This window comes from Catharus ustulatus, chromosome Z (assembly GCF_009819885.2).
Source record: "Catharus ustulatus isolate bCatUst1 chromosome Z, bCatUst1.pri.v2, whole genome shotgun sequence".
Lineage (NCBI taxonomy): Eukaryota > Metazoa > Chordata > Aves > Passeriformes > Turdidae > Catharus > Catharus ustulatus.
Window position 1 is genome coordinate 57,658 of NC_046262.2, and position 26,014 is coordinate 83,671.

The 26,014-nt window shown below is 40.3% G+C and overlaps 1 protein-coding gene across 1 annotated transcript; it reads left to right on the forward strand.

Moving 5' to 3' along the window:
• The first annotated feature begins 11,118 nt into the window (after positions 1 to 11,118).
• On the forward strand, positions 11,119 to 24,565 carry LMAN1 (lectin, mannose binding 1). The gene is given in 14 exon segments (XM_033086004.1): positions 11,119 to 11,330; positions 12,135 to 12,289; positions 12,372 to 12,479; positions 12,930 to 12,991; positions 13,701 to 13,800; positions 14,990 to 15,113; positions 15,462 to 15,520; positions 16,107 to 16,239; positions 17,045 to 17,238; positions 17,347 to 17,417; positions 19,604 to 19,695; positions 19,698 to 19,753; positions 20,462 to 20,583; positions 21,644 to 24,565. Coding segments are annotated over 14 exon segments (1,566 nt in total). The 5' UTR covers positions 11,119 to 11,146; the 3' UTR covers positions 21,750 to 24,565.
• The last annotated feature ends 1,449 nt before the right edge of the window (positions 24,566 to 26,014 follow it).

The window sequence follows — 26,014 nt, forward strand, 5'->3', positions numbered from 1 at the left end:
CCCCGCGCTCGGCAGCCCCGGAGCGACCCCGCCGTCCCCCTTGGTCACCGCCCAATCACCCAGGGCGGCACCGCCTCAGCAATGGCTGCAGTACCGCGCTGTGCCCACACGGCGGCGACACTGAGAGGGCACCGGCCCAGGAGTGGCTGCAGTACCGCGCTGTGTCCACACGGCGGCGACACTGAGAGGGCACCGGCCCGGGGGTGGCTGCAGTACCGCGCTGTGTCCACACGGCGGCGACACCGCCGCCCAGCTCAGCCCGGCCTCGCGGCCCAGAGGAGGCAAAAAAAGCCACGCATTGAATAATCGCTTCCAAAATTCCTCCCAAATGAATGCCCCCAAAAACGGCCGACCAAAACTAAAAAAATCTCTGCCTCTAACCAAATAAAACCAAAAATAACCCTTGAAATATAATATATAGATATATTTGTTAATATTTAATTTATATTCATAATCTATACATATTTATAGATTAAAGTTGTATTTTAACACATATACAATATTATTTCTATTATTTATCATATAGAAAATCTTTCTATTACTAATATTGAATTCTATTTTACATATAGCTATATATTTATGTATTACATATTTGTATATTTTAAAATATTATTTATTTAAAAACTCTGCCCCCCCACCAAGTAGAAAGAAAAAAAACCCCTTTATTTCAAACAATATTTAAATATATTTTTCTCTTTATGTTTTTCATATTTACATCTGTAATTTATATATCTCTATTATGGATAGAAGAATATATCCTGTTAGTTATATCCTGCATATATATGTACTTTTATTTTATATTTATATATGCATATATATTTCTATTACTAATTTTACAAGCCTGTATATACTTATTGTATATTTATATCTCTGATTATATTACTTATAAAAAACCCTGCCTCTAACCAAATAACACCAATAAAACATGTGGCTCTTCGGCTAAAATCGGGTTTTTTCGGCTCCACTCGTTACACTGAAGCTTCGGCTAAACTCGGGTTTTTTCGGCTCCACTCGTTACACTGGCAGTTCGGCTAAACTCGGCTTTTTTCGGCTCCTCGGGCTACACTCGCACTTCGGATTTTATCGGTTACACTCGGCTGCGTTCGGGTTGCCTAAGGAAGGACATTTCTGACAGTCCGATCCTACCCGTGTCTGCTGGAAAAGGGGGAGGGTGAACAGGCAAATGCCACAGTTCCTTTGGGATGACAGAGGTGTGGTGTTTGGCTGTGCCGAGAGGGGCAGGAATTCAGAGAGATGATGCGGGCCATAACATTCATGCAAGAACCAAAGGAGATGAGAGTGGGATATCCGTTGATAATCCAGCCATGAGAGGGCAGTGAGACACAGCTTATGGTGAAAGCCACACATTCAGAAATTACTTCCAAATTCCCCTGACCTTGCTCCACTGCAGAACGGATAAATACAAAGGTTTGTGCCTGCTCATGCTGGGAGGAGAAATTAATCCAAGTCCAAGATGCTTTTACAGCACAGGTGGGAAAGATTCTAAAGATAAACAGCACAGCTCTCTGGGTTCCTTGTGATTGCAGTCATAATAGATGTATAATATAGTGCACATGTACCCTATGTAATATGCACTAAATACATCAGGTATTTATAATAAATATAATACACAATAAATTTATAACAGATGTTATTTATAAAATATTATCAATGCACACGATCCTATTAAAGTCGATGCTGGTATTGAATATATAATATTTTCCTGCCAATTACTGAAGGAAACCATCACTGGAGTCGAGTAACCACTGCAACACGTACCCAGAGAGGTTGAGGGGTCTCCATCCTTGGAGATATTCCAAACTGAAAGACCCTGGGAGCACAGGGCCCTGCAGAGGTCCCGGTCCAAGTATGTGTCTGATCTTTGACCACTTGGAGCACTGCAGACATCCAATAAACTCTAATTAATTAGTCTTAAATTACACGTGCCAAGCAGGTTGCAGGAGTCTTCCGCCATTTGTGTTTCTCTGATATATCTTAGTTGGTTTGTGAAGTGAGTTGTGAACGAAAGGAGGGAGGATAGAGACAATTAAAGATCAAGGATCTGGTGTTAAATCCTCCCTGCTCGATCCATGCCTCTGCAGTCCCCAATAATCATAAATACACTCTGTGCCCCTCTACTGTAAGCAAATTATCAGGATGGTTAAATGCAGCTAAGGTGACAATATTTAGAATTTCCCAGGTCTTATCCTCCAAGCCATACCCAGGCAGGTCTCCAGATAGACTTTGCAAAGCTGAACCCAGGATGAGCTCCCGCGTGAGCTGGACTAACCAAGCAATGAGGTCAGGGTAGGATAATGGGGCAAACTGAGCTCTGCTACAAGGAAATGTCATGTTGATAAATGCAACTGCAACGTTTTTTATAAACAAAATTAAACTTCATTTGCTTCACAGTAGCTAATGTGCCGTTAATTCAAACCTCACAGAAGAACCCACTGGACACAGTTAATAGTCAGCAGAGCAGATAGGCCAGGCTATGAAAGCATTTAATATTCACTGAAGTGCTGCTTGTATCCAATTATAACTCACTACTTGCCATCTTAATAATTTAAATCTGTCCACTCTTTAGAGAGGAAAAAAATGCACTAATCAAAGACATGAATGCACCTTTTACTTTTGACAGCATTAAATTAAAACTAAATGGTAGATCTTGAATGAATTACTCTGAAAGAATAAAGGCATTAATGAGGTAATTTCATTATAGAGGCTCATCCAAGCCTATGTGAAAACAAGGGAAGTAAATGGAGAGGAAAGCCGCCGAGGAAATTAGGGTTCCTTCCACACTAATTAATGTTTGGGGGCATTTAGTACAGGCACCAAATTAACTGCTCCAAAGAACGCCATTGACAAAAAAAAGACATTGTTGCCCTGCCATGTAATTAGAAGACAGTACAAGCAGAACACTTAATGAGTATAAAGCCAGCCTTTAACTTATTCTGCCCAGTTTCTGAAAACATGCCTTTGTGGAGGCCTAAGTTTAAGGAAGCACTGGGCGTACAATATAGGATTGTTTAGGTCCTTCTGGTCGCTGAGCTGTAAACAGGTAGCCCTGAATGACAGACTCTGAGACTCCTGGGAGGCCTGGCTTCCCAGAAAAAAAAAAAAAAAAAAAAAAAGAGAAGGAAAAAAACCGTCTTAAATGCATCCAGAAAGAAGCAAAGAAAGGTGAATAGGCCCAGTCCGGCAGAGCCAGCACAGTGAATGCTCACCGCTGTCTTAAGTGATTACATGATGTTGTGCCACCCCCTCTCATTGAGTTATCTTTACACTGCTTTTGTCTCCTCTAATTGAAGCTGATGAGGTGCTAATTGGTTGCTTTTTTAAAAAAGCACTACTTAAGCACTGGCAAACAGAGTAAGACAGCGTGAGTGGAGTTAATGAGGGCTTAGCAAGGAAAAAAAAAAAAAAAAAAAAAAAATAAAAAAAAAAAAACCCACAAAACCAACCAACCAAAACCAACCAACCTCAAAACCCAAACCTACACTAACTCCTGTTGTTCAAAACTACAACCGAGAAGGGAAATGACTGCATGAGGGAAATGGCTGTGAGGGTTTGAGTTTAGGGAGAGAAAGGGACAATTCCAGCACTAAGCGAATGCCCACACCTAGGACAGAGTCCTCGGCATCTTTTCTTCTTAATTTAAAATGCTGCCATCAGAGTGGTAAACTTGTCACTACAGCTGGAGCCAGAGGTCCTGCCTTTGCCATACCCAAATGCATTTCCTAAAAAAGAGGTTTGCATAATATTAAATACTCTGTATTTTCCATGTATTCCGTAGGTGGGTTGATACTAGCTCCTGGTTTTCAAGACCAATTCTGAGAGTATTCTGAGTGCTAAAGGAGAGTACAAATAGGCCTTGCTGTATTTCTGGTGTTGCCTGGCAAGACACAGAAATAATTCTGTGAGCTTTTTGAAGGCGACACTGCAAATTCCTGTGTAAAACACAATCCTCTGCCGTTTCCAATTTTTTTTTATATCCAATCTAGGCACACATGGGCATAGGATGCTTTTTTATGGTGTTTGTCCAGGTAAGTGACACCTTTAAGGGTCCAGGAAGAGGCTGCCTAATGATGATGGGTTCAGAGTTGCTGGCACAGGCTCAGGACCAACAATCAACTCTCGAAATTCTTCAAAATCCAGCAGCTAAGTAGTTTCCTATCAGAGGAAAAGTGGAAACTGGAGCTGAAACTTCTCCAGACAGCTCAAGAAGACAATGAACTTTTCAGTAAGACAATTTCAATTATCCATTAATGTAGATGAGCAATAAGGTGTCAGGGTTCCTCCTTTCCTGAATTATTGTTTTCTGTCTGTGTATAGAAAACCCAACCAGTTTACAAATAGTGAGTTCCTTGGGTTTGTGTTTATGCTTGGTCACTTGTAGCTCTATTCACATTCTGAACTATTTTCCATTTAATGCATGGTCACTTGCTTTACTTTTGGTTGTCATGAAAACGAGGGATTTCTTGCTGGCTACTAGAAAGAAATTTCCTAGAGAACAAAGTTACTACCGTGCCTCTGAACGGGTGCCCATGGCCATCCAACTCTAATACAGCCAAGAAAAATGCAAAACTGGAAACCCTGCTTTTTCCTGCAGAGGCAGAGAGCAATTCAGTGGTTGCAAAGCTCCTGGAGTGCCATGTGCCAAATCACCTTTGTAATCAGCATTCCAGTGGGACCTGAGTGCATTTTCAGGCCATCTCATCTGTGACTCCTACCATCAGGGGCCAATAAATCTCATATTTTACCTCAAAGGGAATTTGACAGCTATCCTTGCAGGACAGGTTGCAGACGGCAGCGTATCCACCTATTGCTGACATCAATAAAGCTGGAGAAAGCAAGCAGCAGAGGAGAAGCTGGGAAGTGAAACCCCTTTGCGTTTCCCTGTCCTTCTTCCTGCTGCTTTGCCTCAGTCTGAAAATGGCTTTCCCTCAATTTTGGTCACTCTAGAAATGTTAGTTCAGTAAGAAATCACATGAGGTATTTTTAATAGGTTTACAAATTTCATTTGAAGGCAAAAAGCACAAGGGGTGACAGCAAAGTACTTGGTGTGGATGTGTCAGTGAGTGTGTCTGTTTTGCCCTGCATTCCCCAGATTTCTTGGTGGTATTTCCGAGAGCTCATCTCAATAAAACTCAGTTGAAGGGGACTTCCTCTGACTTATTCCTTTGAGTAGCAACCCACTGAGAACTTCCTGTTCACATACAGAAATAGAGAAAAGTGGCAGTGATGTACTTGCACTGAAAATGGTCTGGATGGTTCTCTGTTCATCAAGAGATGCATTAGGGATCATGACCTTTATTGCCCTCCCCACTGAGACTGGGACATGTAGGGCTTTAGAGAAACAGTAAGAACATGGAAACTTGGGTAGAGCTGAAGGAAGGCCTGTAGGCAGCAGAGAGAGAAATGTGTGTGTGTGCTGGAGAAAGCAAACACCAAAGGTAAGGAGGGGAGATAAAACTAGGGAGATAACAAAAGTGTAGCAGAGGCAAGGCTCAGAGTCTGGGGTAGAGATCTGACAAGTGACAGGGACTTGTCACACAACCAGAAGAGAAGCAGCAGTGAGAGAAATTGGGTGGTTCAAGCTGTGCTGAGAATCACATCAGCAGCTCACCCAGAGCCTGTGCTCCAGAAGCCAAAGTTTAAAGGCAAGGATGCTCCCCCATGGTTTTCATGGCTCACTTCTGGGTCGTTCAATTTAAGAGATTCCAAACTTGACAACTTCTAATGTTCAAAGAGGTTTAGATGGTTTAAAATCTGTTTGGCTCATCCTTGTTTGAGAGAAACATGAATGGCTCAATTGCTCATTTTAATAAAATTCAAATTAGAAAGAGCCATCTCCAGCACCACAGAAGGACATGTTAGAATGGGGTCTCTCACTGAAGAGGAAAGTGAGCACGGTGCAGCTTCATTCCATCCCATGATGGCTTAACTCTGGTCACTAGCAAAACAGTGATTGCCAGCATGAGGCTTCTACAAGCCTCCAAATTTGGATTAAGGCATTTGATTTCCCCAAACATGTTAAGCTCTTTGCAGATGCTTTTTTAGTCACCCAATTGATGCATCCTTTTGAGACCTAGCCTCTTTTATGAAGTGGGCTGTGGAAGGCATGATGCCCTTTATTAATTGATGTTCACCCATTATTTGTAAGATTTAGCCTTGATCCAGGAATAATTATCAAATTGTGTATCAAACAGAAATCAACCATAAAACCTGTCATGACATCCTCAAAAATCTTGTGTAGAGAGGCTATTGTCTTGTCGGCCTTCTAGCCTGGTATTTGGCAGTTGGAAGAAAAATAAAATATCCCCTAATATTTTGCATAATTTTTTCCTTGCCACTGTTCGAACCTTTAACTTATTTAAAGCTATTAATTTTTTTTCTTTCTTTTTGTTTTTCTTTTGTTTTTCTTTTTTTTTTTTCTTTTCTTGTAACCTGTGGGCAAAGAAGGTAAATTCCCTTCTGGATGTATGTTTGTTAGCTTGGTTTGGTTTTTTTTTTGTTTTTTTTTTTGTTTTTTTTTTTGTTTTTTTTTGGTTTGTGGGGTTGTTTTGTGGGTTGGTTTTTTTGGTTTTTTTTTTTTTATTGTGAAGGGCTTATGTTTTGCCAGCTCACCTTCAGCATAGTCTTACCCTTAACTTAAAGTCCTACAGTTCATTTTTGAGAGAGCAGAGCATTTTAATTTCCCCTGTGCAAACAAGTGGCCAAGGCTACACAGAAGAAAAACAGACATCAGTTAGCCTCTAAAATTGCCCTGATTTATACATCCACATATTTAAAAAAAAAAAAAAAGCATGGCACAAAGCTAGAGGTCCAGGTGTTCCTGCCAAAAGAATGCCCCAGCTGTTACAGAATATCCTGTGATTGTCCCAAAAAGCGGAGAATTCTTGTTTGTTTTAAAGAAAGCTTTGAAAAATGGCTGTGCAATTCTTTGTCTCACAGAGCTATGGTACAAGTGAACTGAGAAAGCAGCAGATATTTAATGGATAATCTCCACTTTCTGTACTCTCTAATATTCTTCAAGCACAGTAATCTCATTCCCAACTGTTCCTTACATCATACAGAACAAAACCATGCAAGAATCCATTTTGAAAATATTAACATGTTTTACTAAATCCATCTATTTTGCTACAGATGAGCTGTTTGGCTATTTTATCCATGTCCATGGTATTTGTGTATGAGATTTGCCCTCTCAAATCTCCCGTGGGATTAATTCCCAGAGTCCAAAATCCCAGGAGTGGATTTCGTCCTGAGCTCTTGGAAGAGCTGTCTTGCTTTTCAGCGTGCTAAATCCCCCAGGGTGATTCCACAGGCAGCAACCTCCGGGCAGGACTAACCTCGGGAGGAAAAGAACACCCAGAACAGGGTGAGTGTGTCAGCAACGGCAGCTGACGCAAACAGCGACACCTTCACACTGGGAAGTCACGAAATCCATCAGTGCTGACTGAAGTATTTTGGTCTTGTCAAGCGTCATTGTTTTGTACTTCTCCTGACCTCACTTAGCAGAACGATGCCACCCCCTGTAAGTTTTGTCTTCAGTATTTGCCGTGATAAGTAGCTCTGTAGGCATTTGTTTTCTCTCATCAAATCATTAAATGGTGATGCAGTTGTTATTCGCCTTGCCCAGTTCGAATACATTTTGCAGCCAGTAACCATTCCCAGTTCATTAAGTGCCTGACCTCAGCATTAACACCCCCTCTGCTCGGGTTGCCTTGGAAACAAAGCTTCCTGTGCGTAATCCAAGCTTATCTAGCTCTTTATCCTACATGTGACCCTTAATTACTTGCTAAATTAGAATGGTTTTCTGAAAATCACAAGAGGAGGTTAATATGTTCTTCCAGAGCTGGTCAAGCTAAGATGACACTAAATTCACAGGGAATTCAAATTCCATGATCCCTGAAGGCGTCTCTTTCAGAAGGAAGATGAACTTTCCCAATGGGAGGCAGTGTGCCATGATAATGCTCCTGTCACTCACTTTCCTTGCCCTGCTTGTCCAGACCCAGCTTAATCCAGTGTGAACAACGGAGTAAGTAAATATCAGGTTGATTAATTATGGTGCAAGATTCAGTAACCACTTGTCTTCTGTAATTAACATTGTAATTGAAATTCAACAATACATTCATACACAGATTGCTGGCCTAGGAGGAGGAGCAAGGGAGAATCTTCAGGGCTGGATGACAGGGAGATGAAGAAAAACAGGACTCAATATATTAATTGTATTTTTTGAACTGTGGTACATTTTAAGAAATTCTTCTGCCAAAAAATAGGTTTTTTTTTACGGGTGGATTGATGATCTTAAAGGTCTTTTCCAACCTTCATAATTCTATTACTCTCAAAGGAAAAATTGTTACTTCCAGATTACTTGGAGTAGAGATGAAATGGGGTTGGACTGTTGAAACATGGCTTAAAATTTCTGAAAGGCCACTTTCCCTTCACTGAGTAGATAAACAGACATAATGAGAGCTCTCTAAGATGCCCAGTGCTTTTCCTATCCATTGTTTCCAGTGGCGACTCAAGGACAGTGAGTCTTTGGCTTCAATGAGTGGCTTTATAAAACTCTTCTAAGGCTCAAATGCTAAGGCACGGTCTCAGGAAAAAGCAAAACTGAAATCCTCTGTGACTTCCACACAGCATTTGATTAACTGCATGTATACTCAAGCACAACCAGTGCAAAAATCCCAGTCTGTTTCAGCATCGCCAACTACCGTGACACAGAAAATAATTCTGCCTGTGTGCAAAGGCTTACTTTCAGGGATATTTATAAAAATCATGGACAGATCACTGTGATGGGAGGAGACCAGACAGGTCCTCTGGATATAGACACAGCCACTTGCATTTCTGCTCAAAATCCTCAAGTTCAGCACAAGGCACCTTAAAAGTTTATTAACACAGGGAGTGGTTCTCCCCATATTTTGTAGGAGAGTTCACTTACTGGAACTTCATTTGTTTTCCTTTTTTCTCCTCTGCCCTTTCCAGTGTTGGCTTGTTAATATGTCCAAATGCTCAGAGCTCTGGAGATTGAAGGAAAGATTTATAGTTACTGAGTGTTCACAGGGGTTTTGACTTTACTGACGAGACCTATGGAAAATATCATGGCATTTTCATAAGAATAATAACATAGAAATTAAACCAACTACTTCCAGGCAGATTTTGAGACAATGAAGGCAATTCATTTGTTATGATTGTACAGTACTATGATTATACAGATTATCATACTGTCAGTGCTCTCGGTCCCTGCCAATCCAATTGTGTTTCAGGCCAGTGTGCCATTTTCTGTTCTCTTTGCTGAGCCTTCATTTCCCTGTTACTGAGTTTGAATTCAAATATAATTTTCAGGACAAAATTCAACAAAGTTCTTAGAAATAGGAATCATATTTTCTTTCCTCTAGTGAGCTCATGTAGCAAAACAGTTTAAAGAGACTTAACTTGAAGGGTCTAAACTGCTAATATTTATAATGTTGGGAGTCTCTGGATGTTTTCCTGCTTTGTCACAGTACAGTGGAGGGCAGCTTTCTTTGCCTAGAAAGAATGCTTTTAAAGGAATTTCCATTTTCAAAGGAGGTTTTACAAACCCTCCATGCACAATCGCTAAGAGAGTGTCTATGCCGATGCCTCTAAATGACAAAATTTCAGCCTGCTTTCACCTGTATGGGTGAGCAGATAAGAGCGAATTGTTTCAAGGTTTGTGCTTTTGGGTTTCCAAACTCCTTCAGCATGGGTCTGGTATTTTATTGGCATCAATTCGGAGGCTACTGCTAAATGTAGGAAGCAGGCAGGAGAGTGCATCATGCTGCTCCATTTGGATCTCTGATGCACACACCATTTTATCCTCCTGAAGTAATTCCAGAATTTTACCTCAAAAATTACTTTCTAGATCTTTAAAGGACAGGAAAACAACTGAGTTTCCTATGTCTAGAAAGCTGTCAAGAAGAGACTCCCAATTCCCTTGACATCTCCCACATACATGGTCTAAAAAAGCCAAATAGAATCATAAATCAGGGATGCTTTAGAATATTGTTGGATGGAAGACACTCTACAAAACAAAACATCAAGTACTTCCTTCTCAATAGAAACAAGTGTTAACTGATCAAGAACACTCACTATGTTTATATATAGGTATTCTAAAATTTATCTCAGAAACATTTTGCTTGCCAAGTCTCATCTGGTCATATGCTTGCTTACTCCTTTGTGTAGCTGAAAAAGAAGTGAGAATGTCAGGTTTTACTTTCACCCATGCTGAAGGAAATGTGTGCCATTTTAGAAAAAAAACTTAATCTCTCCTGAATGCCTCCAAGATCATCCTCTTCTTTAGCAGGCTCTGAATCTACTTACTGAATCTCAGATTGCTCATACTCGCAGATTAAGAGGAAAAGAAGGGAAGTCAGAATCAAATGGGTGTGAAAAATGTAGAACAAAACCCAAGGGTGTAAAGAAACTTAAAAAAAACCCCCCAAAACACTCCTGATAATTATTTTCTTCTCCAATAAGGCTGTAAAACAGGCTGCTAATTGAAAATGGAGAGAATGAAAAAGGAAGCTCTTAACTGTTGGTTCAGTGCTTGATTTACCTGCGAAACAAGCCCAGTCCCTGCTCTGTGACGCTGCACACTGACAAACAGCCGTGTTTCTCATCTCGGCAGTGTCGGGCTCTCCCCACCTGCCACCACTGGCACCTGTCACGGCTGGGGCCTGCCTGCCACCGGAGGTTTGTTTGGTCACCTCTGCGGGACTTCTGACTACTCTGCAAACGAACTGAAAAGAGCCCGTGCAAGTGTGGTCTTTCCTAAGAAAGTAATATTGAGGGGAAAATTTATCTTGCAGACATTCTATGCACTGTTAGCGGCTCGCAGCCATCCGAGAGGCTGCACGAACGCGGCGAACCCGCACACCCGCACCGGGGCAGCTCGGAAACTCGCCGGGAGAGACCGCGCTGCGAACCGCGCTGCGAACCGCGCTGCGAACCGCGCTCCGACCGTGCCCAGTCCCGGCCCTCAGCCCCGCCCTCAGCCCCGCTCGGTTCCCGCCCCGCTCGGTTCCCGCCCCGCTCCCCGCCCCTCGCGTGCCGGCCCCCGCGCTCGTCCAATCAGGGGCCGCCCCGCTGGCCCTGTGCATTGCCCCGCAGCTCGGCCAAGATGGCGGCGCCGCTCGCCCGTTTATTGCTCCTACTCGCCCTCGGCCGCCCGGCGATCTCCGGCGCTCAGGCCACGGAGGGCGCGGCGGCTGCGCCGCATCGGCGCTTCGAGTACAAGTACAGCTTCAAGGGGCCGCACCTGGTGCAGGCGGACGGCACGGTGCCGTTCTGGGTGCACACGGGCAGTAAGTGCCGGGCGGAGGTGGCGGGGCCGGGCCAGCGGCGTTGCCGAGACTGAAGCAGCGGTGTCCGGTCGGGGCACGCGGGGTCTCGGGGAGAAGCCGAGGGCTAGGCTGGCCGTGCGTGCCGGCCGTCCCCTCGGGCTCCACGTGGCACCAGAGGCGCGGAGGAGATGCTGCGGTGGCGGGGAAGTGGCCGCGCTCGCACCCGCGGGGCGAAGGCACCTGTGGCCTCCTGGTGCGGCGGCTGCGGGCCCTGGGTACGGGACTCGTGGCGCTGCCGGGAAGTGCTGATGTGTCACTGCTGCCGCGGTCGAGGTCGGCCCGGGCCGTGCTGCCAGAAAAACTGTTTGGTTTCATCGCCTCAAAGCTCGAAATGCAAAGCGTGGCTTGGCGAATAGGACTTGGTTGAACAACGTTTTTGCAGTTTCTGTGCGCTCTGGGTTAAGGGTTCCGCTGTGCTCCGAAAGGCACGTTGCCCTTCCTGAGTGTCCCACCTTGTGCAAGGTGTTGACATTTACAGTTCCACATTGTTTCTCTGCAGTAACTTCTGCTGTGGTTATGGTTTTTGTCAGACTTAAAACTAGTTGCTACTACTTAATTATTAAACGTAACTTTTTAACTTGACTTGATGCTACAAGTGACATGAAGGAAACGGTCTATAGATGAGGTTTTTTGCCCTTGCTTTTTCAAGAAAATAATCCGTAAAAGAAATGTTTAATGCAAGCAAATTAATCTCTCTCTCAATGTGTGCCTGTTGTTCTTTTACACTGCTGAACAGAAGGTTAGAACGTCTTGTTTCCTTTCTAGATGCCATCCCAAGTGCAGATCAGATCCGTATAACAACCTCCTTGAAAAGCCAGAAAGGCTCAGTGTGGACAAAAAACAAATCAGTATTTGAATACTGGGAAGTGGAAGTGACCTTTCGAGTTACAGGAAGAGGCCGCATCGGAGCTGATGGATTGGTAGGAGCAGTTTCATCGAACTGAGAAAAATAAATGTGCTTTAAAAGTGGATCTTGACCTATGACTTTTGCTTTCTTCGTAGGCAATCTGGTTTACAGAAGAGCAAGGCTTGGAAGGTCCTGTTTTTGGGGCAGCTGATAAGTGGAACGGCGTTGGAATTTTCTTTGATTCATTTGATAATGATGCAAAGGTTGGTTGGAAGGAAACTCTTCCAGCAAAGATGACAAATAAATTTTCTACCTGTTGAGGAAAAAAAATGGGATGTTGTTTACCCACTCTTACTCTCTCACATCAAAGGGATAAAATAAAATAAAATAGTCAAGTTTCCCTTATGCTGCAAACACCGATTTCTATGTGTGTCTTCGGAGATGCTCTTTTTCTTGGAAGAAATCTGCCTTGAGCACCTCAGCAGCAAAGATTTTGCAGCAGATGAGGATGACAATTGCTGTTTTCGATTCTCAGTTTTCCAGTCCAGAATGATCCTGAAACTTAAACAATACATAATAGGTCTGGTTTGGTGCTTTTGCTTTCCCTGCACAACTTTAGCTTGCTTTTAGACATTTTAGTCTGATTTTAGTAGTAGGCTGTCAGAGATGTTCCTGATTAAACTAATCCATTTGTGTGCCATTTCTTTCCCTAGAAAAACAATCCTGGAGTGATTGTTGTAGGTAACAATGGAAAGCTGCTGTATGACCATCAGAAGTAAGTTTATTTTCAGTGTTATTGCTGAATGCTTGCTTTTGAATGATGAAACATTCCATGAAACCCTTTGAGAAGCATTATAAAGGCTTCTTTCACATGAAACTTTGTTGTTTCCTTTACATTTGAGAGTTTCTATTTGTTAAAACACTACTTTTGCTGTAACAGCAGAGCAATTGGCAGCTGATGGATATTTAAGTGGCCTATGCCCTTTGGGATGGTCAGATAAATATAGGTGCAGTACAGACTATTGCTTGTGGGTAATCTCCACAGACAGCTAATAACTGGAAGAAATGACTAACTGAAAGCTAATTGCTGTTATTATAATTAGTTGGCTTAATTTTGATTTCTGATTGTTTATCAACAGCACAATGGACACCTTTTTGCATTTTGGAGAGAAAAGGTGTCTAGCTCAATTGGTGCAGTCACTACAGCTCATTCCCATCTAGGTTCCCAGGTGCAGGAATATATCTGAAAATTGTATCTTAGAAAACAGATTTCCCCACTGTTGCGTTGCCTCTGCATGGTGTACTGTGTACAGCATGCAGTACTGAAGATCCCTGCAGAAAGCTCAGAACGATTAGAGAACAGCCGTGGAAAAGCTTGCAGATTGAAAAACTGGGATGAGGTTGCTGAGTGAGAGTCAGACACTTTTTTGGCCCCGTTGATTAATCCTAACAGAGAGTTTTATTGCTGTTCTCTTTTTGCACAGCGATGGATCCACGCAAGCACTGGCATCCTGTCAGAGGGACTTTCGGAACAAGCCCTATCCTGTGCGAGTCAAGATCACATACTACCAAAAAACACTGACTGTGAGTCTGAAATAACAGAATTGTTTGTCTTCCTTAGCTTCTTAAATGTGAGACTGGGCTTTCACAAAGTTGCAACAAATATATCCATTCCAGTGTTGGAAATGTGGAGCTTGGCAGCAGAGTTTGGAAGCAGGTGCTGTGTTTAAATGCTATACAGGTTCTTTTGGCTGCATTAGAATGCAGGTATTGCTGGTTTTTCTAATGTGGCTTAGAAGGCAGTCACGCAAACACACTCATAATGTGCTCAAACCCTTCCATTTCTCTTGACTTGCCTGGAGAGGTGTCTCAAAGTCAGGATCTGTTTAAGCTACAGGTGACTGAGCAGCTCTTGAGCTTGGTATTTCTTAAGCTGATCTAAGAGTTGCAGAGGGTTTTGTAGCTGATTTTTGAAGCAGAGGTTCTTGAAATGTGGCTAAAAAAACTATTTAACGGTAGATGTAAATTTTCTACTTGAGGCTTCTCGCCTCCAAAAAATAGTAGGGTTTGAAGACTAAAGGTTAAAAACCACTGTTATAAGGGAGTCTTTAAGACTTCTTAAATACTATTCAGTTGATTGTGAATTCCTTTCTAGGTAAGGAGAGAAAATACTAATGTAGTGCCGGGTTCTGAAAGCTACAGAGTGTGAATTTGTTGGCTTCTGATTCCTTCTGGAAAGGTGCTGTTCATATATTCACAGGTAGCAGCTGTAAACTGCAGAACTATCATTTTTGTAGTAGAAGTTTCTCTAAAAGTAAACATGACTGTATGTAGAGGAGGGCAGACCTTGTACTGTGTTGTAATGGGAAAAGCTGCCTGTCACTCTTGAATGAAAGTTAAACTTCAGCCTCCAAAGTTGCTCTGTTTTTTTCTGGGCCCTGATGGCTCCTTTAGGAACTCCTCTGTCCCAGATGTTGCTGTCAAACTCCGGGGATGCATTTGCAGAATCTTTTCTAAGCTTTGAATCAGAACTGCAAGGATGACTGGTGTAGATCGTGTCTGTGTTGCCCAGAACCTTCTTAGAACGTGGACTTTTGCAAACAGAATGCTTATGTAAAATGTTGGTAAAATGTCTCTTTCAGAAAATAAATAGTTTTGGGTTTCCCATATGAGCTGCTGAGTTACCCAGTAAGTTGTATTTTTTGGGCATTACTGCAAACTGACAAAAAATTAACACAAATGTGGTGAAAATCTTAAGTGCTTGTCCTTTTAGGTATTGATTAATAATGGCTTTACTCCGGATAAAGAGGACTATGAATTTTGTGCCAAAGTGGAAGATATGGTATTGCCATCACAAGGGTACTTTGGAGTATCTGCAGCCACAGGGGGACTTGCAGGTAAGAAATGTTACAAGTTATGGCAAATGCTGTGGTGACTTTCAAAGCTTGCAAGAGAGGTTGGTTGGGTGGTTGGGTTTTTACTACTGGTGTTGATCCATTATACCAATTTTTGACCATGGTGATATAATTAATCCTCTTGCATCCTGGTATGCTTTGGCATATGCTTTTCCTGACTCCATCTAAAGAATTTTTTGGGTTTTCCTGACAAAGCCCCTGTATAGTCTCATTACCCACTGCACAAATTCTTGGGAGGATGCTGTTTTTTGAAGATCCTTTGCAAGTGGAAGATTGGCTTGGGAATTACAGACATTTGTAATGTGGTTTTGTTTTATTTGTTGAATACAGATGACCATGATGTGCTGTCATTTCTGACCTTCCAACTGACTGAGCCAGGGAAGGAAGCAGTAAGCATTTTTATGCATGATTAATAAAATATTTTATTGTGCTTGTTATTTTATGTGTAGCACCAGATTATGGTATTTCCTCTTGAGTCACATGTGGCATTACTGTTTCACAGTTTTGGCATGTAGCTGCGCTGTCATCTAGTTTAGAAAAATTAAATTAGTATTGTAATGTTTCAGTAATATTGTCATTAGTATTCTCAAGACTAGAATTCTGGAAGCACCACTGAAGAAACAAAACTCATGATGTGAAATCAAACCATGCAGTACTACAAAGTACATTTTCTTTTGGAAGTGGCCAAATATTCTCACTTTCAACTTTCCCTACTTTTAGAATGATTCTGTACTGCTAAACAGCATTTATCCTTGTAAAACTTATTTTAATTTCCTATTGGGAAAATTTTCCATTTGATCTCCATGAGAATGTGTGGTTTTTCACTTTAGCTAGATGTATGAATGTACTGTAGTAATTTTGTTATATGTTCACATCTGAAATTTGAACAGCCTTGCTGCAGTCAGTTGTCTCAAGAATGGGGGAGAACATGAGAAAAATCTCACATGTGCCCTTTCCTCTAATAATGTTTTAAAGCCAACACCAGATGCAGAAATCCCTCAGAAAGATAAAGAGAAGTATCAAGAAGAGTTTGAACACTTTCAGCAAGAATTGGATAAGAAGAAGGAAGAATTTCAAAGGGAACATCCTGATGTGCAAGGACAGCCAGGCAAGTTATTTGGGCTATTTTTCAGCTGTCCAGGAAAACATTTGTTTTCCAGGATGTTCAGAACTAGGGATACTCTGGCTGATCTTGCTAAGCTCCCACTGATGTTGCTTACATTATTATAAAATCTTTACTGTAATGTGTTTCCTGTTTCTAAAGTTATTCTGGTGGTGCTTGGATTGAGAACAACATGAATGACTGGAAACATGGTGGGAATTATGAACAACAGAAGGGAGAGAAGGTCATGCATCCTTCTGTAAAGTGGTGATTAAGACAGCATGGCCCTTTTTTCATTATTAAAGTACATCTTTTTGATCTGTTTCTGCACATTCATGGAAAACTTTTTAAAGGTGGGCTAGTGCATATCTTGGAACATCTACTTACCATGGAAAAGCTTTTTAATGCTTGCTTAATGCTGTGCAGACAAAAACCTGATTATTTGACAATATAATGGAAGCCATTTGTTACTTCTGTGGATTTTAATAGCTGTACATGACTGCAAATACACTGGGAATGTACTTTGGGCATTCAGACGGGACGTTTCAGGTTGTCATCTTTATTGCTCTGTGTAAGTTATGACTGTTCTAAAGGTCCTATATGTTATTTTGATCTTCATTTTTGAGATACAGTTCAGCCTTTCTTTGATAAGAAATAATCCCTTTGCCACAGAGTCTTCTGGACTTTGGGATGGCGAAGTTGTAAGAGAAGGTAGATAGATGTGGATATGTTAAGGGAACAAGAATGATCCAATACAACGGGTGAGGAATGTGCACATGCATAAGAACCACCTGTGCTTTTCCCTTAGCAGCAGATGATGTTTTTGAAACTGTGAGTGATCGTGAACTGAGGCAAATCTTTGAGGGGCAGAATCGAATTCATCTGGAAATCAAACAGCTTAACAGGCAACTGGACATGATTCTGGATGAGCAGAGGAAATATGTCTCTGCAGTCACGGAAGAGATGGCCAAAAGAGGAGCTGGGTTTCCAGGTCAGCAGGGACAGGTAAATAAAATTCATGGTGATTCAAAGCCCAGCCTGATTTCAGCAGTGAGATACACCTGGTTTTTTTCCAAGATATGTTGATCTTTTTCCTTCCCCTGCCCCTACCAGGTTTCCCACCAAGAGATAGAGACAGTTGTGAAAACCCAAGAAGAGGTCATTAGACAAGTAAAGGAAATAAGGTAAACACCTTCCAAATATTATGGCTGTGTTTTGAATTTTGTGATTTCCACTTAAATCCTGTGTATTATTTCAGTTTCACAAACTTGATGTTTGTGGCAGTTCCTTAGTGAAGACTCCCTGCATATATTTAATTTCTGTAATAAAGTCAATTCATGCCCCATTTGTAAAGACATTTTAAAATTAAATTTTTTAAAAAAACATTTACTTTTTATAATGAAATTTTACTTCAACAGGTAAGTTCAAACCCTTTGAAAACAATGAAGTAAAGCCCTTATCTTGAAGGTGCTAGACTGCAAAAATAGATTTGTGAAGATGCTTGTGTTTGGTGGGGATGTCTCAATATTTCTTTTAAGATTTTCACTGCTGCTATCCTAATCAGGAATGGCTTTAAGCTGGTTTAGCCCTTCATTTGTAGCAGCTAAAATATTCCTTACCTTGTATTAAAAAAAAAAAAAAAAGGAGAAAAACAATTCCTTCAGTTGTGTTTTCCCCCCCCGTATTAGTTTAAGGTCTGCTCTTGTGATTTATCTAAGTAGGTCAGTTTTTGTAGAATGAAGATTAGACTGCTTCCATTTTGCACTTGTTCTTCCACAGAAGCTTTTATGTTAATATTCTTGACAAATCTTTATACCTTGCAAGCAAATTAGATTTTCTTGTTAACATTGGCAGTCTGCCCTTTTAGTGACTACTTACCAGCTCGGAGTTTGCGTAACAGCATCTTAATACTTTTCTTAGATTAAAGAAACGCTTTATTTGGAGAGAGAAATAAACACGCCCTCAGTGCATCGCTTGTCATCCCACAGGAAAAGGACTTAGGGGCCAAGTAATTTCTTGGCAAGATTGTGGATTTCTTAATCACCTGATTACCAAAGAATCTTGCATGTTCCTACAATAGAAACTGTCAGCAGGGGTTATTAATGCAGAAGTCAATATAAATTCAATTTATACATTGATGCAGCCCACGGTCTATTGACCGAAGTTACTTTGCTTTTAACTAACACTGGATCAGTGTGGGGGAAGGTGAGTGTGCAGGTTTCTGTTCATTGTGTAGAGATGGTTCTGTTGGGAGGGAGAAGAACCAAGTGAATGTTCCCACTTGTGTTGTAACACTGTGAGGTGTGTGGAAAGACAGAATTGCTATCAGTGGTTATTAGGCAGTGGGCATGTAGGGTTATTTACAATAAACCCTTCCAGTGATACATTTACTTCTAAGATACATTATTATAACATATAACACTAATTGCAAGTCCAGGTAAATGAAAAATTGCTGACCAGTCTACAGAGAGAGCTAGGAGTGTTCCATGAAAGCACTGAAGTATGCTCCCATCTGAACCAAGTGGAAAGTTTTTAAGTAAATTAAAAAGAAATCCAGAGGCATACATTTTGATTGTCTATTCTGTAAATAATGAAGAGATTATCATTCACATGATAAATATTTTAGCTGTAGAATAATCCTCTTTGCAACTCAAAAGAAACAACACAGTAGGGGAAAATTATATAAACATATTGATTAGAGATTAAGTTTTTTTCACTCATTGACTAGTTTACCTCAAACCAAATTAGTTATGAAACCTCAGCTTTTTCTGGATTTAATTTCATTTGTTGCAGAAACAAAATTAATTCACAATAACACAATATTAAGTATTATGACAATGCATATAGGAATTGAGTTCCTCATATAAATGGTAATCATGAAACAAGGATGTATCTAAATCTTTTTCTTATCCCTAAAGCCTCTTCCTTGTTTTGATTTCTTACATGACAGCTTTTATTTGCTTATTTATTTATTTTTTCAAACTGCTTTTGGGTTTCTTCAAAGATTGCATTAAACTAAAGCCCTTGGCAGGCACCTCAGACAGAACCCTTGTTCTATAGCCCTCATCAGTGAGGTAGGCAAAGCACATGTCTGGCAACAGAATATTTGCTAGTTCTTATTCTCAGTGTGACTGAGAGATGGGGCACTCTACAAATGGCAACTGTCTGCAAAATTAACTATTTTTAAAATCATTAGTTTGACTAAAGGATTATTTCTAAGAGGTGTCCTTGAAAGCTAGTAAAATCTGCCTTTTGGTGCCACTATGTATTTCAACCTAATTCTAATGAACTAAAAGCTGTCCAGAATAACTGCTGTTTGCAAAAAAACTGGTGTGTGTTGAAAGCTGGTGTGTTATTTGTCTTGTTTCAGAAGTTCTGTGACTGATGCTCTGAGATCCATCAGTGGGGCCCAACACGCTGGCCCTGCAGGAGTCTATGAAACAACTCAGCACTTCAATGACATCAAGAACACCTTCATGTAGTAAAGCGGGACATAGAGCATTTAGTACAACGCAACGCGGTTAATTATGTGCTGGGAGTGTAAAGCATGAGTGTAACACAGCTTTCTTTGGCTGTTAGTGAAAAGCTAGGATGAGCCAGCATGCAATTTAGGGAGCAATTAATCCTTCATTAAGCTGCTTCTCTAAAACTATGCTGCCTTGACCTAACTGCATGATCTGGGTCTTGATGAGAAGTTTTGCACAAAGAGCATGATTTTTAGTCTAATTTCCTGTGGAAACAAGGTCAAGCAATTAGGTTTTCTGGGTGCTTTTTTTTTTTGTGTCTGTCCCCCTACTTAACAGCTCTATACAGAGCAGATTCTGTGGTGCTTCTGCACACAAGGGAGAGCTTTAATCAGGGGAAACTCAGGCAAGCTCTGCTTAAGGCTTCTTAATGCAAAAAAATTACTGTGTTCACATTCAGGAGTACCTTAGTCTAGCCTAGGTAGCAATTAAGCTGAATTAGCTTATGATCCATAGAAGGTCCTTGATTAATTTACCATATTTATGTATTCTTTCCCATATAACCCTCAATTTAACATCAGGCAATTTGTCTGAGAAATGTAAAGGTGGAAGGGGGAGAATGAGATGAGGAGCAAGATTATTTTTCAGAGTACTGTCATTTCCCTCCATTTTCTGCTTGCACTCTGATATTTGCATCACATTGCAAAGCCCTTGTTTTGTAAGTCTTTTGATGGGATGTCATTTGCTCTTTTCTTGATTTTTAGCCATCCAGTGAGAAACAAAAGTGTCCCGAGTTGCCACCATTTCCATCCTGCTTATCTACAACGCATTTCTTCATATTTGTGGCAGTGCAAACTGTGTTATTCATTGGTTATGTCATGTATAGGTAAGTCTTGTGTGACTAAAAGACAGCAGGCAGATGGCTTTAGAACTGCTGACTGATAATGCCATCAGAATGGTGTCATTGTGTTAATCTTGTTAAAACAAGCAATCATTCAAATTGGAAGAGACCTTGGGAGGTCTCTCCAGTTCAATCTTCTGTTCCAAATGGGGTCCACACTGAATTCAGACAGGGTCACGTGGGATTTAAACCGGTCATGTCTTCAAAACCTCTAAGAATGCAAAATTTACCACTGTCCCAGAACCCACTGAAACTGTTGAATTATCATAATCAAGTTTGGTTCATTCTACCTCCACTCACCTACCATGTATCAAGTGGGAACCTGATCTATTTAAATTTTCAACCTGACTGTTGTGTCCTTTTTTTGTCTTTTTTTATTTGTTTGTTTTTTTGTTTTTACATCTGAGCTAATTGGGATGGTCTTTCTGTTCTCTTCCCCCTTCTCATGATGTCATGATGTCATAATGTGAAATTCTATTTGCATTGATAAAAAGGGCTACCTTCATGCTTGGTAATCTTTTTGCCATCAGCTGGAATGGTGATTTCCAAGACAAACAGTTCTTTGTGATGCATTTGTAATTCCAGCACGTGGATATGGTTGATCCACAGTGTCTGTATCCACTAAGAAAATTAATGGTCTGTGCCAGAGGGAAAAGGAAATCCCACTTAAAGTCAATTCTTTCCCTGCTTAGTTGCATAGTTTTCTTTTTCTAAGATGATATTTAGGCCTATCAGATGCTGAGAAGCTTCAGAAAATGTTCAAGAGTATTTCAAGTCAGTTTGTTTCTGGCTTGTGTCCCGAATGTGGGTGTTGTTTTTTTTCCTTTTGTGCCTGATGCAAAATTGGCACTACAGTGATACTTTACCCATGTCTTTGTGAATAGAAAAAATTATGTTCTCTTCCTGTGATATGACTTATATTTTCTCTAAGTCTCTATTGATAAGGAATGGAATCTTCTAATCCTCAAATAAATGAACATTTAAAGCAGTTAGCTAGTTTCAAATTAAAAAGACTTGAAGAATTCTTTTCTGCCTTTTCTTTCAGGAGCCAACAAGAAGCAGCAGCCAAAAAGTTCTTTGATGACCTATCCCGTTTGTGTGTACATAACAGCAGTCTGTACGCACAGCAAATTCTACACTTCTGTAAATGAGGGAAATTTTCGTGTTGGATATACTTCAATATTATAAATTATTGAATTTCGCTAAATAAAATGAGTTCTCATTTAAAGTCTTGATGCTAAAAACAGGGAGCAAATGCAGGATGGGGAAGACTGTGCACCCTACGTAGGTCTTGAGTTTTCAGCTGACTTTTTCATAAATACTGAAAGGCAAACTCCCCATTCTCTGCTCTTGTTAAGATTCCGGACGAGGAGTTGAAACACCCAGGCTTGGTGTTTGTCCAGAGTGTGAATTGCAGACGGATGGTTTGTGCAGAAAACTTGCTACTAAGTGTCCTGACATAGCAGTTAAAAAAAAAGGAAAATAAAAAGAAGGTTAAAAATCCCAAACCTCAAGGAATTGTTCTTCTGTGGGATTTGTGATTTTTTTTTTTTTTTGGTGGGCAAAAATTTATTATAAACATTGTATTTGTTTACCACTTGGATCTAATAGTATAAGAATATTTTAGTTAGTTCTTATTTGAACACTTTTTAATATGTGGACACAAAGACAGGCCTTTAAGACCCTGACTCTTGATACCTGATGTAAAAAAACAGTTATACAGAACATGCCAAGAAAGGTTTCTCTCCCTGTTTTGCAGTTTGATTTTTGGCAGTGAGAAAAAATGTGATAAAGTAGTTTCTTCAAGTATATTGTGGGACTGAATTGATTTTTTTTTCATAGTTTCAAGTCTGTCTGTCATTTTTTTTGGGGAGATTTGTGGAACTTTTCCAGCAAAGATGATTGCTTTATTCATCTTCCAATCTGATTGTATCAAGGATATGTTTAGTGTGTGAATTTGTCTTTACTTTTCTAAAGCTATCTTGTGTCTTTCATGTATCAAGTACAGATGCTTTGATTTAAATCTTGATGTGTGGTATTGTGAGCTGCAGATACTGAGTGTTAACCCATTTCTTCACAAACTTGCTTCAGACATGTTTGTTAATCTGTAGAACCAGTATTTTGTGTCAATCCTGCTTGGATATCAAAAACATAAGGACTGTACATGTGATTTTGATTTTTTATCAAGTGAACATTTTGGTTCAAGAAAGAAAGAAAACAGAGGGCCCAACTTAGGAATGTGAAATTAATTAATTTTGCCTTGTTACATATCTGTGGTAACTTTGTCCTTGAGTTTTATGTAGAATTAGAATAAATGTTTCTGTGATTTCCTAAATTCTATAAAATGCACAAATGCATCAGGATATTTCACTTAGAAGTGTTAATTTGTTTGTCTGAATCTACAAAAATTATCTGTAATATGACTACTCCTATTACATTTTTACAGTCTCCTCCCTTGCAGTGCAACATGCTGCCAAATTCACTGTAATGAGGAACACTTCAGTATTGTGCCTGTCAGTTTGGAGAAATGATAAATCTATGCAATATATTTTGTTATTTCAAATACAGTGTCCAAAAGGTGAATGTCTATGCTACACTAAGAAAATGACACTGGCTACACCAATTTACACATCTGCAGTATGGAGGATACTGCAAGTGGTATAGCTTTATAGATTGATTTCTAAATTTGAGCAGGTTTTGTTGTACAAATGAGATAAACTACTGCCTCAGGCTAATCAATGAATAACCAACTTTTCAGATAAAGCAGAATAACACTTTGGAATTATCTCTTCAGTTCTTTCAACACCAGCAAATATTTCCAGGTGCCTTGAGTCTAAACTGTTACAACTGTGACTCTTGTAGTGAGCTTAATATGATTTTCTTAAATGGTTCTGAAATTGTACGGTGGTGTTTCCTTTCAGTTGCAGACCTTCTTGCATCAGTGCAATATCCAAACAGAACTCCTTCTCTCACAGCAGGCTCTGCAAAACCCATTATGCAGAAAATATTTGATAAATATCTGCAGAATGAGGAGCATTTTCTGATGTGTCCATTGCAATGAGATGACATTGGAATAGGTTTTTGTTACTGTGAATTTACCCACCCATTCCTTTGATTTGAAGCTGGAGCAGCCCATACTTCTGTTTGTTTGGTTAGAAAGAACAGCAGGTTGGGGGTGATGTCTAGATGGAAATTTGAAGCCTACAGTTTTCTCTTCAGGAGGAGGCTGCTGGATCAGACGTGTGTCTCACATGCAATGAGTAAACTTCTGTGGTAGGGAACAGAAGGTCTAACATGGAACACCAGAAAACGGATAACCTTGTTTCATGATCCATTTCACAGTCCTCTCACCTTGAAGCTTCTATAAGTCATGAATCAAAAGAAGACTCCCAACTGCCCAGCTCAAATTTTTGTGCTGTCTGTTCTTGAAGTGATAGCAACAAATTAGGATTTTAAGAATATTTTTTAGTCAATGTAGCCTCCTGTTAGGTTTCTTTCAATAGTGACAGTGTTTGATTCTTATCCAGTAAGATTTCATAGTTAGGGGGAAAAGACACCTTGGAATGCATTTGGACAATATTGGGGAGAACGAGTTATATTTGAATTGTTGATAAGTGCAAATATTTGGCAATGACAAGATAATGGGATCGTAACTGGTGGGGGTTTATTAAAACCATGTCGACCCTGAATCTTTCACAAGTCAAATGCACGATACAGTTTCCTAAATGACCTGGTTTACGTTTGTAAACTTAACTGCTCTGATTTGTAACTTCTATGGGAAGAAAATCTGACCTTTCTCAATGGATCAATTCCTGTAACACCAAAAAATGTTCTACTGCTTTTTTTTTTTTATTATTATTTTAAATTCAAACAGCTGACAGTTTCATGTTTGTTTCTGACTGATGTAAATTGACTACTTGGAGTTCAGAGATAACCTTATTTGAATAAAGGTGCATATTTTTAGTAAGCCTTTTCTTTTCATTTGGTGCATGTTCATGAAACCTAAGCAAGTGTATTTGAAGCATCTTTACCCTCAATTTGCAGTCAGACACTTACAGACCTGGGTTCAGTTCTACCTGATACTGGGAGTTACGGACATTCTGAGTCTGAATTCCCTCTGTGACTGTCATTTTTCCCCAGCCAGGAGCAAGTATTTAGCAAGTGGAGGAGAAGAATCTTGAATTTAATCTATTCAAGCTGACAAAGCCCTAAACTACTTCTTTTTGATGGTCCAGCTGCTAGAAACATCTTCTTGGTAGAGGGATGAGGCAGAGGGAAGAAGGGCCAGAATCCTGTTTCTTTCAAGAACACCTAAGTATTTTCACACTATATGACTGATAGGAACACAGAATCTAGAAAAGATGGCAAGTTTGAATGGCATTTTTGGGCTCTCTTCCCTCTAGAATTTGCCTGTTTCAAGACTGAATTCTGTGCTGGGGTTAGAGATCTGTGTGTTCCTTGGGTACAGAACACAGGCTTTTATATATCACTCACTTTTATTAGGTGAAACAGGAATAGAGTCTTTAATTTTGATTTCACTTAAGCTAGAAGGAAAAGACAGATTTAAAGCAAACGAAGTGGCAACATCAGTACTTAATTAGGTGCTGTCTGTATGTTTTCATGAAGCCTGGATTCCTGTCACCAACAAAAAAGCAGTACATTTTTAAATTTCAATAGAGTACTTGCCTGAAAACACAATTACTCCGCGAGTACTGGCTGTGTTGTGCCTTTTGTCACCAGTCTCTCCCGTGTTTCTCAGCAGCTTCAGTCCAATAGGCCCTTTTAAAGCCCTTTTTGTTATCTTTGATCTCAAAATTAACATGTCTTTTGCTGATTGCAAGGTTGAGAGCTGGAGGGCAATGCCTCTTAGCAGTCCCTCCCCAAGCTAGTCCTTGCCTTTCTCAATCCTGTGAAACCATCACTTTTAGGCACAAAATTATGTTAGAAACTTTTCCAGAGGGATCAAAGCCTACAGCAAAATCAGGGAAGCTTCTTTTCAGTAAAGACCAACAGCACAAACAGGTACCACTTCCCATACACTTGGAGAAGACCCTTCAGACCTAACACTGGAAAAATCAGTGTTTGCAAAACTCCAGCCAGGAGAATTTTAAATAAAGATGAAGTAGTTGTTACTTGCCAATTCATGATTCTGAGTGATAGTTTCAAAAGAAAGTTACAGTTTCTTGTTTAGTCACTAATAATCCAGGATTTCAGAATGTCCGTAGTGGGGTTTTTTGTTTGTTTGGGTGGTTTGTTTGGTTTGGTTTTGGTTTGGAGGTTTTTTTTTGTTTGTTGTTTTTTTTTTTTTTTTTGGGGGGGGGTGTTTTGTTTTTTTTGTTTTGTTTGCTTTGGGGTTTTGTTTGATTTTGGTTTTTTGGGTTTTGTGGGTTTTTGTGCTTTTTTTTGTTACTATAGT